Source organism: Pholis gunnellus, assembly GCF_910591455.1.
Source record: "Pholis gunnellus genome assembly, chromosome: 3".
NCBI classification, from domain to species: Eukaryota; Metazoa; Chordata; class Actinopteri; order Perciformes; family Pholidae; genus Pholis; species Pholis gunnellus.
Window position 1 is genome coordinate 9,699,511 of NC_136529.1, and position 13,967 is coordinate 9,713,477.

The 13,967-nt window shown below is 40.8% G+C and overlaps 1 protein-coding gene across 1 annotated transcript in view; it reads right to left on the reverse strand.

Moving 5' to 3' along the window:
* Nucleotides 1–13,967, reverse strand: part of tox2 (TOX high mobility group box family member 2) — an 85,532-nt gene that overhangs the window by 20,097 nt on the left and 51,468 nt on the right. The window contains exon 4 of the mRNA XM_079156598.1: nt 5,769–6,044. Coding sequence (XP_079012724.1) covers nt 5,769–6,044 — 276 coding nt within the window. The remainder of the gene's footprint in view (nt 1–5,768; nt 6,045–13,967) is intronic.

The window sequence follows — 13,967 nt, forward strand, 5'->3', positions numbered from 1 at the left end:
TTAATTACAGTATTTCTGTAAAGTCACTTGATAACAGTCAAGGTGACGTACAAATCATTTTTTTCAGAGTTAGAATTAGTCGACCAAGATTTTCTCTATAAATGCATCACCTCATCTCTAATCCACCTTTTTCCCTGTTTCATGTTTATACAAAAACCAGCAGGTGTACAGTATGCGATAATACGTTTGCTGAGACCCTCCATCAGAGAGAGAACACATTAAAAAACACCTCTGCTCTCTTATCATTAATTCATCCCAGCTTGTCTGTGACAAGTTCAGTTGACATTGCAGCTCATATTTCATTCACGCAGTCTTGGAGAGCGAGCACCTGCCAGGAGCACTTAATGCCTCGCGAGTAAAAAAAGAAAGAAAGAAAAGAAAACCCAGGCATTCACCCAACTTAACATGACAATCAGGGTGGGATTAACACTTGATAATTAACCTCAACAACTGCAGATAAAGAGCTGGGGAGGAAATTCTTACATTTAAATGTTGGTAACAAAAGAAATTAAGAGTATGAATTTGAATATGAATACAGCAGGCAGACCACCCTCATTTCAAATGAACTGACCCTCATTCAGGCGGATTCACGTCTTGTATTCTGGAAAATAACAAACGAGATAATACCTGGGAGTTTGATGGCGCTAAGGCTGCATATATGTAGCTGGTTCTGCTAACACATAGCCGTTACGCAGAACATCCTCCGGCTGATTATACATTCATCATCTGTTACATATTCAAAACATCACACTCGAGCCAGTTTGATGATGGCTAATATTGCATGCATCATTGAGGAACATGAAAAAACCTTAATCAAAGATAATTTATTCCAGTCGCAGGCATGCATGTCATACGAATTTAAGGGCGCATTTTAAATGTACCATAATTGAATGTGGAGTTTTTCTGCTCAAACAGATTGCAGATGTCGTTGTCATAGCACAGGTGTGAATCTAATATATATCAAAGCCAATGATAAAATGGTTTTGCTTTCGGGCAAGTTTTGATGTAAATAAAGACATATTAGACAACAACAAGGCCATTTCACTTGTGAGTCCAGACATTATTCACTAGCAGCAGCAGAGATGTGTATCTTTCTGGGCTGTATTGATAAGATCAGTGCAACCTGAGCATGGCTATTAAATGTCTAATGTGTTTTGGAACTTGTAGATGGTATGACAGTGGGGGCATTAACTCTGCCAAGTGCATCAGAGCATCAGAGAAAAGAGCTCTCTGAAAGATATCAGGTTTGGCCAGGAGGGGCTTCAGACCGCAACACAATAAGCACCAGAAAAAAGAAAAAAAATATGAATTGAAAATGGCTTCTTCACACAATTAGGAAAGTACATTCAATTATGTTTTTCAGGTCTGTCAGCAGAGAAAAAAGCCCCTAAAAATGCACCACCTGGTTGGACAGGAAAGTTAGCTTCTCTCAACTCCTGATATTAATGATTTAAACTTCTTTTCTATGTGATATTGAGAGCGTTAAGTAGCAAACAACTTTATTGGAGTAATGTCTACCTGAGAAGAGAATGTGTGTGTTGTAATTCAAACCGCTCCTTGCATCGTTGACATAGCCGGGCCGGCTGCGTGTGCTTTTAGTGCATGAAGCGCTCACATGATGGTGACAGCAGATAACGTCGTGGAAGCCTAGCACCCAACCTCCGGTTCCCCCTCAGGTAAACACCGTTAGCTCTGTCAGCACTGTTGCCGTTGTTTGCACTGTTAGCGACGTTAGCAGCGTTCGGTGCTAGCCCCGGCTCAACCGTCGCCATGTTGAGAGCCACGTGGAAGCAATAGATATGCTCCGAATTTCTATCGAGCTAAAGAATTAGACTGGCAATATATTATAGTTTTGTTATGTTGACAAAAAAACAATTCTAACAATGTATTGATCCTACTGACAAGTGGGTCGATTAATCTAGTTGATTCATGGTTTGGTTTGTGAAATGATAGAAATTTGTGAAAAATGCCAATTACAAGTTCCTAAAAACCCAAGTTGATATCACTTAATTGTTTTCTTTGCACTTATGCATAAAAGGTTACTCCAACGATCAATTATCCAATTACACTTCTTAATTGACAGCTCGATTCAGATCTAAGAACAAGCATTGTCCGTGTTGGTCCGTCTACGATCGAGTGCCCTCACCGGCCGTTTCAGTTTGCATGTGAGTGAAAATCGGTCTGGAGGATCCACACCCACAATCCACTGTTGTATCCACCTAGAGACCGAAATCTAAACACTGTTTCGTCTCACAGTTCGCTACCAGCCCCCTGACTATGATCAACTGCTGCTGTAATACTGCTCTACTCTAAATCCTTTTTGTTGTATAATCGCCCTATTTATTTTATGTTTATATGTTGCACCTGCAATGGAGTACTTCTAAAACGTCCTCATACTTGAATCACATAGAAACCAGAAGCTCTGAACCTTTTGTTGAGATAGAATAACCTTATTTCACTCAACTGAATTATCTCTAAAATATCTAATAATGAAATCCAGGAGGTACAGAAAACTGGAGGTATATGCTCATTTTGAATGAGAGTTACCTCTCTCCTCTTTGCAATTTCTTGCTTTCCTACCCACAATGCCCCCCCCCCCCCTCCTCCCCCCTCCTCTCTATTCTTACCCCGCCTCTCTTCATCCAACTCTATTGCACTCTTTTCATTGCCCAGCTCACGTATTGAATCTGCCTGATGAAAACAGATCTCACTGCAGCACCACAATAGAATGGCTGATGCAGGAAAGATGAACCCTAATGGATTTTTTTTTTTCAATGTGCTCAAGATTGAATATAAGGCCTGACCTCCAGATGTAGTGGATCCATTTCAACAGCAGAGATATTGTTTATAGTGAGGACACAGAAATACACAGACCCACTTGGAAACGCACAAACAGTATGTCAACAGCAGCAAAATAATCCCTTTCTATCTACATGTGCATGTATTTTTTAGCACACAAAACTGTCTAAAATTAGAATTAACCCCTCGTTATTTATCAATCTATGTCAAGTGAAGTATTCATTATGAGAGAATCTCATGTTTGAACTGCAGAGTTTGCTTAATTACTCTGCTCAACAGAGTGTGTCAAGGTGAGGCACCGATTTAATAGACACTCCATTTTCCAGCACAAATGAACCTCTGCTACGGTTTGGTAGTTTCGCCAGGCAGCCTATTTGACTTAGAAATGTCTGAGTTCGCTTTATATGCTGCTTTTTTGCAATGAAGTTGAAGCAGAGCCCTGCAAAGGTCTCCTATGTGTTCAAGAAACTTCCCTCGGAGCCAGTTAGAAATATCAAGGTTTGGGAGGTTATAACATTTTATTAAAGATCACTGATCATCTGGTTAAAAGCTGTATTATCTTTTTGTTTTTTTCTTGATCGATTTGCTTCTAAATGAGCCTGAATGCAAACTTAATTTGGACAAAATATCACATTCAAAATGCGTGTTTCAAAACTGAATCAATCCGCCAGGTTCTCAGAATAGCAATTGTTTACCAGCATTAATTGTGTGTGTGTGTGTGTGTGTGTGTGTGTGTGTGTGTGTGTGTGTGTGTGTTTTGGTAACATGTTCATCATGTGCCATTTCAAACATTTCAAATCTCATGCATTTTTATCACACAACCTGAAAATACCCAATCTATTAAAACCCTCTGTAGCAGTAACAAATATCCTGACTGCTGAGCGAAACACTGGCCAATCAACCACTGTCTCCACAGTAAAGGTCATGACCAAAATGTGAAATGAATATGAAGATAAATGACACATGAATCTAATAGCTAGGGGGGGTATTGAAACGTTATATATAATACATAGTGTGTTTGTATTTCAGAGCAAAACCAAGCCGTATTCTGGCTATTGTTTAATCATATCTCTTCTGTTTATGACGAACATTAGAATACATCATGCAAAACTATTGTATAAACCCCATTCAATCTATTACACTAAAGAAAGGCACAGACGTTGCGTGTAATTATCTCTGTATCTTGTTATATCTCAGTCCATATCAAGTACGTTATGAAAGTATGATATTCTGATCTTCAAACCCTGAACAGTTTTTTGTATGTTAATATTTTTGACCATATGTGCTCTTTCGTTTTCCAAGAAATGTTCACTTAGATGTCGGTACTGCAATCAATAAAAAAAGACATTCACATCTGTCCATTGTGAAAAGGTTCCCTCGGTACCTTTTCACAATGGCCAGATTCATGTCCTACGGCAGTCACTGTCATCAGACTGAGTCAGGCCACCTGTGTCTAGTTAGGCAGACATCAATTAGTTGATGTATTTCTTCAGTTAATCACAAAGACATGAAATAAAAGGAGTTTTCCTCAGCCAGGTTCATGTGCTTGTTGGTGCAGTGTGTATTAACCTTGGTGATGTCTTTTAATGAATGATTTTTCCATTTTGGTCACTGGCAGTATGGGCTGAAGAGAAAGGGAAGGGCCCACTAGTCTTTTACTCTTCTTTTGTTTGACCAGACACTGTTGGCTAGTTAATGGTGGGGGCATGCCATCTATCTTGGGGGGGAAGAGTGTATTAATAGTTGTTCAGCTTTAAATATTCAAATGTTTTGCTTTCAGTCGGAATTACCCTCGCTGGTTTACCTAATCGCATGCAGTGGTTCAGTCCAATTAGGTTGGGGCCAGGGGGGGGGAATATAAAGCCACTTAGGCACAGACTGTGGGAGAGTTGCTGTTAGTAGCAGCTCGCTGGGAGGTTGCGGTTACGTCACTTAATTTCTTTGCTTTATTTGCTCTGTGTTAATTTACCCTGGACTTTTGTTCTTCTTGTCCGTTTGGTTTGGTTTATGAAACCACCACCTTTTTAAGGAGGATGTCTGCCTCGTTTATGTAGAATTAAATCAAATATCAAACCAGAACATAAATGCTATTCAGTGCATCTCTATTACAATATTTACGTTTTGGTCACTGAATCGCAGGATCCAAAAAAAAAGGCATTACCTTGAACTTCAATCATTTGCTCATTTCCTGCCATGTGGAGCCATATGTACACTATACGAGAGACATTTGCTTACTGCAGCCTATACATTATGCTTCACGCATAAGCTTTACATAATATCATTTATTGTGTTAGAAACCTGCTCTCTTTCCTGCAGTTCCTATGAATGCAATTACGGTTAGGAGATGCTAATTTGTGGAGGAGTAGTTCTGTGTGGAGCTGAGGGAGTAATCAGTGCGCATTCATGTTTGAAGGCTTGACAGATTGACCGATGCATGCTGTCGAGGTAGATATGATGCTGATGGATTTACCCACAATCCTTTTCGCCATGCATCAGAGCCGACATGGAAACCACTGAACAATCATTCAGTTCCCCCCACTTAGCCCCCTTTTTTCATGTCTTGAAAATTACGTTTACCTTATGGGCTCGTAATCTGTTTCACATTAGAGAGCGCTTTTAAACGGCTGTTTTTCAATGTTTTTGCAATATCCAAAAAGCTTTGAAAATCATTTTAAAGGTCAAATTTGTTCAATCTCCCCGGTGCTCCATCATCTTCCCCTCCCGCCTTAATTTGCAACTTTTTTTATCTGCCTCAGTGTATGCTTTTTGTGTAGGTGTGTGTGTGTCTGCACATGCGAGGGTAAATAGTTTGCCATCATGTCCTCCTGGGTAAAAAAACACTTCTTCAAAGTCCTACAGTTTTTGTAAAAGCCAGCACAGTTGAAATCACAGCCCATACTAAAAGTGTTAAGTAAAACCTTTTCCTCTGAGGCATAAAATAATTTTTGTGACCGCGCAGTGCTACTCACCGAGGGCATTTGGCTGGAGACGAGGTGGCCGTCCTGTGCCAGCATGTTAGACATCATGAGTGTGGGCAGCTCTGGGTAGGAATACGGGTTGATGAGCCCATTGTGTTGCAGTGAGTGGCAGAGGTAGCCTGTAGAGTCGTGCTCCATCAGGTGAAGGAGAGAAGGCTCGGGGTGGTTAGGTGGAGTGATGGGGGGGATCTCGTAGTCTTCGTCTCCATTTCCACTGCCTCCTCCTCCTCCGCCTCCTCCTCCGCCGCCAGTCTGACCTGTGTAGCTCTGAGGGAAACAAAGAGGAAAACAGTGAGAAGACTAAGATTTAAGGAAGTAGTGGATATCCGTAGATCAAAGTAAAGCTAAGACATAAATGATATCCACATGACACGATTCCATATGGGTTGCAGATGTAGACATTCCGTTTATAGTGATAGAGTCATAGACAGGAGTATACAGCTCTCCAAGTTGAATCATCAGTAAAAAAAAGTCAAAGCTACAAGCCTGTGTATGTAAAATGTGAGGACAAAAGTCAACCACAACTCTCAAGGTGCATTTCATGAAGAAACCTCCATTCAAACAATATATTCAGCAGTTTAAATCAGTTTACTTAAGGAGGAATGTGGCAACTATGGTGAGTTTTGCTAACAAATGCAACAACAAAGCACTTGGAGTTTGCTACAGCTCTAATTTGCGCCTCTAATTGGCTACTTCTCCGTAGCTATGCCCGCTGAGGTTCATGGGTAGTATTTAGAGCCCTTCACAATACCCCAACCCCCACAAGAACACGTCTCACTCTCTTTTCAAAAATGTTGAATTCATTAAAACTAACATCTCGACATCTGTTTGAATATATTAATATATATATATATATATATATATATATATATATATATATATATATATATATTGTTTGTTAGGCAACACGACTTTCTTCGAAAGGAAATGTTTTTTTGTGTATCTTAACATCTCGCCGTTAACTATTACTTAGAATAAACTACAGGTAACCATAGTAACAGTACTTCTGCTTTGTGCTACATTGCCAGTTACCCTTTATTGTTGAAACTGACCTTACAGTGAGACAACGAACTGACAAAAACACGAACTGTTACACTCATGCTGTTAGTGTATTAATACACTTTGTGGTGTTAGATAGGAAAGAAACAATAATACATTGAATACTGACGCCCTGTGATTGTCAATAACTTGTCCTCACTCCAGGATAAACATATTTGTTAGACTACCTCTCACTGACAGCTGTCCACTACAGTGAGTCAGTGATTGATCCAAAATAAATGTTAAAATGAATATGAATGTATGAATGCGTCATTGAAGCACTTCTGTGTAAAGTAACCGTTACAACATTTAAGGTTGATGTAAATAAAACCATAAGCATCATTGATACGCTAGCATCTTGTTCCCCTATGGATTCAGTTTCTACAGATAGCTTTGTAAACTGTTTGAATTCTGATCTGTCACTTTTGTTAGAAGAGGTGTAATTTAGTTTCATATTTGGAACGTCTCATTTTGGAACAAAAACTCAGCGATCAGTAATAAATAACACCAACAGCCTCTGTATTTGTGTGCTGTCGCGCTAACACAGTAAGTCCAATCAGATCAGAGTCCTGCACAGAGCAAGAAGAAAAGAAAAATAGCAGGGAAATTCAACGGGGAATGAAAAGCAATTTTGTCTGAGACTATCCAACTTGACTCCCATTGTAATGACTGAGTCAAATTAATCATCACAAATAATATTCTGGTGTCAGCCATTCAAGGGTTTTTTAATAGAATTTTTATGATTCATGTCTAGCAGTATACATCAAACAGTCAGTTCTGCAACATTTCTGAAATAAATTCAATATCATCTTTGTGTAGGCTGTCATCCTCGGCAGCAGAGTGGTCATTTATCTCTCAAACAGATACTTTTAGAAAATAAGGGGCATGGGGAGATGGAAGAAAGGAGAGAGGATACGGGGCACATTCTTTTTTTCTTGTTTCACTCAACCTATAAAAGTGAGCATAAAGGCCCATTCTGTGATATTGTGTCCATATAAATTACAGGTTTGTTAAGATATATAACTAAAAAGGATAGCTTCCTAATTATAAATTACCATTTTTCAGCTGTTTGGAATAAAAAAAGGGAAAAAAAAGCCTGCCAACAAACCTCAATCTGCATCAGATAAAAAAAGGGTTTTGTTGCCTTTTTCCCATTTGGATCACAAATTTTTACGTACATAGTAACTGACAATCTTGTTTTTACAACACTTGCTTTCAGCAGGATTAAAATGTATATAATGTCTTTTTAAACGAATACCAATCTAAGGCGGTAAGCACAAAGCCAGATGAGAGGAATTTCATTAAGTTACAATACCTAAAACACTAAAACACCCATCTTTAATTTGACCACAAAAAAAGGACGTCAGCGATGCTTTTATTGTGAAGCAAGAATGTAGACACAGACTCAGCGTTTATGGCACACTTTCATCTTCCTACATGTAACACCAAATGAAAAACAGTAAAAAACAAAAGTGTGATTGTCTCAATTAGATTTACTTTGTCCTGACATAGCCTGCAAGCCAGTTGATATTAATTTTCTGGACTGTCCTATTGGAGACAGATGTTTTTGTAAACCTTTGGGGATAGTGTTATTGTATTGGACAAGAAAACGAACATTTCCTGAGATTCAATTTCTCTCATAATTGTTGGAAGGAAACTAAATTGTCTGCTATAAACATTGGGGCCATTGTGTAAAGTGAGTCCCGGTGCGCGTCCATCGGATCCTCTGCATTCACCGTCATTTTTCACTGCGCTTCACTTACGACTGGGGGGTGACCACTGTGTACCGTGAAGGCCGCCACGCTTAGTCATCATCTAGCGTGTTCATCAACCTTTTATCTCCTCCGTGTATAAATTGATATCCACGCCACATAAACATTTTCCTGGTCCCGTCCGTTGCTTTTGATTGTGCAAAGGGATGCAGACTAAGGATGTGTCAAGTGTTAGATTGCTGTGAGGGCTCATCCAGTGCCCTTGATGATAAAATGTAAATACCAAGGACGTTCCCAGTTGGATTGTGGGAAGATAAATTATTCATATCCCTCTATTCAGAATGAGCTCGCATGTACAGAGCTAACATGTGCACTCTAGCTAATGTATACTCTTTTCTCCTTTTTAAAAGTAAAATCCAAACAAAGGCAATGTATTTGATGGATCGTACGGACCAGCATGTGTCCTAATATGGAATTAACTTCTCAAACAAAAGCCTCCTCTTTGTTTCCCCCCCATATGAGGCACTCGTCATGGGTTCACTTTCAATAGTCCGGGTCACATTCCTACCAAAAGCTGCATTACACAGAGTCTATTTTCTTCCAGAAACATCCTTTATTTTCCTCATCTGATCAATAGCGGCGTTATTTCCAATACACAGTATGCTCAGTCTGCACAGTGAGCGAAACACAATCTGTAACATTTTAATTAAGAGACAGATCTCTCGACTGTAAGTGTTACATAGCAGCACACCTTTCATTTGAAAGAAACAGATGAATAGACAGTTGGTCTGGGACTGAGAGAGAAAATAACATTGATTGGGGAGCGTTCCAGCTTGTCTTTTATTTGGCACAGATCTCTCCCTCCCTCTGTAACACTGCCTGAGTATCCAAGGCCTTCTGGAGATGATATTGACTGTGGCTAATGGCTCATTATCTGTACATTCGCCTTCCTTTTCTGAGATTATTGTCGTAATGCTTGTAGAAATCTGGATTTTTAGGACATAGTCCAATTCATATTAAATTGTATATTCTGAAAAATGATTCACTGTCAAATATAAATTCAAATGCACAGTGAAAGAGCTGCATGCTGTTTAGTATTTGTAAAACACTACGTGATCTTGGCACACTTCTGTATATGCAACTATTTGGATAGTTGATTAATTGTTTATGCCATTTAAAAATCTAAAATGTAAAAGATAATCTGCTTCTCAGAAATCCAGATTTTCTGCTTTTCTTTGTTTTATATTATTGAAAACTGAATTTTTTTTAATAATACGTCACCTTGGACTCTGGGTAATGAGCACATTTGTCATTATTTTTTGAAATTCCACATAGTCAACAGTTAATCAACTAATCAAGACAATATTCAGCCGATAAATCTATAATGATAATAATCATTTATAATAACCCTATTCGTATTATTAGTTTCTTACTATATTAAAAGGAACATCATAATACAAACAGGTGGCCCACGCACGGTGATCATTTGCTATATTCAAAAAAATAATCAAGCAAGAAATCAAGCCACACAATAAGAACATGCATGCGTGAGCATATTCAGACGCAGAGTTTGGAGTCGTCTCAAGTCAGTGTTGGTTTCGGGGAGAGAGGGCGGGACCGACAGCTCGGAGACAGACGATGACAGATCTGCCTTACCACTAATGTGCACTTATCTGCCTATTGGAGAGCTTTGTCACAGCGGTGATTTATGCTCAAAATCCCCCACACACTACCACTTCCATCACCACCGACACTCCTCGTTCCAACACCTTCCCGTGCCCGCCGTGCAGCACTCTGCACACAGAGACAAAGTCGGGCTCCGTTATCGCTCCTTTCCACGCAGTCCGGTTTGCAAGGAAAACGGTGGATTTATCTTTGGGAAGAATTTGAGGGCATCATCCATTTTCATTCGCTCCGCCATCGCTCTCCCAGAGGAAGATTATACTGTATATTTATGAATGATCCTGTTTACTAGTGTACACAGAGCTCTTGTTTTAATGGAACACAGCAGAGGCAAATAGCTGTCGTCAGACTACAAAGATCACTTACTTTCAAACGCTTAACAGCATGAACTGATCTGCTATTTCTGTTTATTGGGCTGTTTGTTTTTTGATACTCTCTCCTTATCCCTCCATCTCTCTCAGTCAACTCAGGCTTAATTAAAGCCATAGTCGTTCTTCTGCTACAATATCATTTCAGGGGGGGGTATCGACACACCACAAAGCCTTCTCCAGCAGAGCCCAAAGAGAGGGAGGGGGGGAGTGGGCCAAAGATCCAGTTACAGCCACCCTACACCTCCACTCTCCTCTTCCTCTCTTGGCTGGCCCAACGCCAGCCTGGCCTGTCCCTCGCAGAGCCCAAACTGTTCTGGTCCCTGCTCCACATCCCCCGGACCCGAATCAACCCCTCCCTCTTCGGCTTAGTCCCCTGCCATCTCATCTCCCTCTAAAACCGCCAGGCTGCATTATTTATCTGTCACTATGTTACTGTTTGGAAATCATGAAAGGGGGACTGTGGGGATGCGGATGCTAAATCGACATGTACTTGGTTTCTGTTGGGTGAAATAATGGGATGGGGGGGGAGAAGGTGGGAGAGAGAGAGAGAGACTGGGAGGCAGTGAGACAGGGAAAAAATAATGTCACAGTCACGCTCTTTCTAGGGAATAAAATCCAGCCACTATCTTCAGGCCTGGCCGCAGCTCTGTGAAGAAAATGCTTCTTATTTATCACTATGGGAGGGATATTATGGAGGAAATTGGGAGAATAATCAAAGCGAATAACAACGGCCCAAAGTCCGAAGATGCAGATGGCCCCATTCACCCCAGATACTGAGTTGATTACTAACTAACCTCCCATTCACTAAAACCAGCCTTCCTAATTGCTTATATTCCCCCCTTCTTCTTTTATGTTTCCTTCCCTTCTTCTCCCTCGTGTATCCTGTTCCCAGTGCTCGTCTCACTTGTCAGTCAAGGTCAGCAGGTCATCCTCATCTGATCGCGTGTCAGAGCAGATTAGAATCAGAGCTTTTGTGCCATGTCATATTTCATTATGCATTTGACTCATCTGGCAGGTCAATAGGTCAGCGTGATTTGATTGGATGACAGAAATGATATAATTTGTGTTTAACCCTAGGCTGTATGAGGCTCTGAGTGGCGTACTAATGCATTTTGCAAAGACGGGGCAGGCCCTCTCCACAAGCGACTAATTTGAAGTGGCACACCGCAGAGTTGAAGGAGAGCCAGAGCTATTGCACAACATGCTGAGGTTATAAGGGAGGCTTTATCAAATAATAAACACAACCTCCCTTGTACCTCTGTTTCGGTCTGTCTCTCGCACGCTTTCTTTTTATTCAGCAAACCGACGCGAGTGGCCAGACATTAGCTGCCTTCTGCGCCCCTAATATGTTGCTTCTCCTTCTCCCTTTATTCTTTCTTTTTCAATTTGATTCATTGAAAATGTGTCACTGACCCTCTTCTCTCTCTGTTTCTTCCTCACTGTCTAATAACACTTGATTTTGGCGAGAGACGAGCTGTCAGCAGCAACAACCGCATCATTATTGCCGAACATTCAACTGGAACACAAACAATATTTAAATAGCTCCCAAATGACTAGACTGTAGAATAGAATAGATGTGTTAACAGTGGCAAAAAAAAACAAATACAAAGTTATTACTCTGAAGAGGAATAAGGTTTATTGTTTGATAAATAAACATGTATCTATATCTTCCTCTGCTGGTTTGTGTTGTGTGCACCGTAAGAGTTCAGGACCTTGCGGTAGTAATGATATGCAGATGCTGCTCAGTGTCAGTGAAAACTTAACTGTGATCTCCACTAATGCGGTCAGAAAACAAACCATGATTGCTCAGGTTACCCAATAGTCATCTAGGGGGATTGTGATGGCAATGTTGATACTGTGGTGGGTGACGTGAGAAGAGAGGAGGAGGAGGAGGGTGGATGGAGTAGAAAGCAGAGAGGGAGCAGAAAGGAAGGGGGGAGGGGAAAGATATGAATCCAACATTTCAAATGAGGACCATAATCAAACTTATTGCCTGACAGGGTGAATCTAGGATTACAATGTCACATTCGCAGACATACAGTATTATTTCCAGAGTCCCCTTTGTCTCTTCCTGTTCAGAGCAGCCATGTCTCCTGGAGAGGAAAGCCTTTTTAACTTCGCTCATTGGCACACCACTGTCTGTTCTCCGAGGCTTAACAACAGCTACTGCTACTGCTGAGTTATGAGCACACGGAGGCTTGGCAAGGCCAAAAAAACAGCAGCGAGTCAACTGCTTTTTAACATTTTGAATGACTCTTCAGTTATCTACTCTTCTGCGCTTACTGTCAAAATCATCATTAACATGTGGACAATGGTGCCACTGTGTGTGAATGACAAAACTAATTATTGTTATAAGAGCAAGTAAATGGACAAAAAACAGCACAATAAAGGGTTGGTGGATCAGTACCGACTGACTCAAACAATGTTGAAAATGACAAAGGGAGCGCTGATGGCGCAGTCATCCAAACAAACGTGCATTATTCTGAGAATTGTTAGGATCCTGTCACCCACAAATAACTCTGCCATACACCAGGAGAAGGGGGGTGTAAAGTGCGTGTATGTGTGTGTCATTTAATCTGTGTGACAAATGGGAGTCCGCGTGCCGTTCTTCTTGCACAGACCTGGGTGTAATAGCTCTTGAATACTTTTGTGAACATCTTGTAGGTATCCATGATTTTTCTTAAAACAAAAACTCACTGAGACTGCCTGCTCTGTGTGTGTTTGTGGTGTTAGTGTGTTCTTAAGTGTCTCCCTGGTTCAGAGTCAATGAGGCTGTGTATTGGAGACTGGCACAGCTGGTGGGAGCAGGAGACTAACATCTGGACCCTCGTACTCTTGGTGCCATTGTTAATAAGAGGCTGGTGGGGAGTGGAGGGGAGTGGAGGAGACAGCTCTCCAGCGTCAATGAACCTCCCTGTCTTCCGCTAGAACTCCACACTGCAACTCACACTTGATGCTTCACAAAAGAACCCCCAGCATCGCAGCATATCCACAACTAAGATTTCAGAGTAAAACCCGAACAGGAACAGCTTAACGGGCCTAGTTTCTTTAGCCAGTAGCCACACTACCAGTGTGCCTCTGGGCATGTATATGTCGGTCAGTTGATCCACCACTTTGATCCAGACTCAAATAAAACTATTGTATGGATTGCCATGAAATTTGGTTCAGATATTCATTTCGCCCTTGGGACAAATTGTAATAACTTTGGGGATTTTAAATTGTCCATTGGCCCAAATACCTTTTTTTAAATTCCTGCAGTCTCTTCCGTACTTTGTTTGGAGTTCTGACATGTTAGCATGCTTTGGTGAACATGCCAAACATTGTGCCTGCTAAACATCAGCATATATGCATTGTTTCTGAGCATGTTAGCATGCGGGATGGTAGCA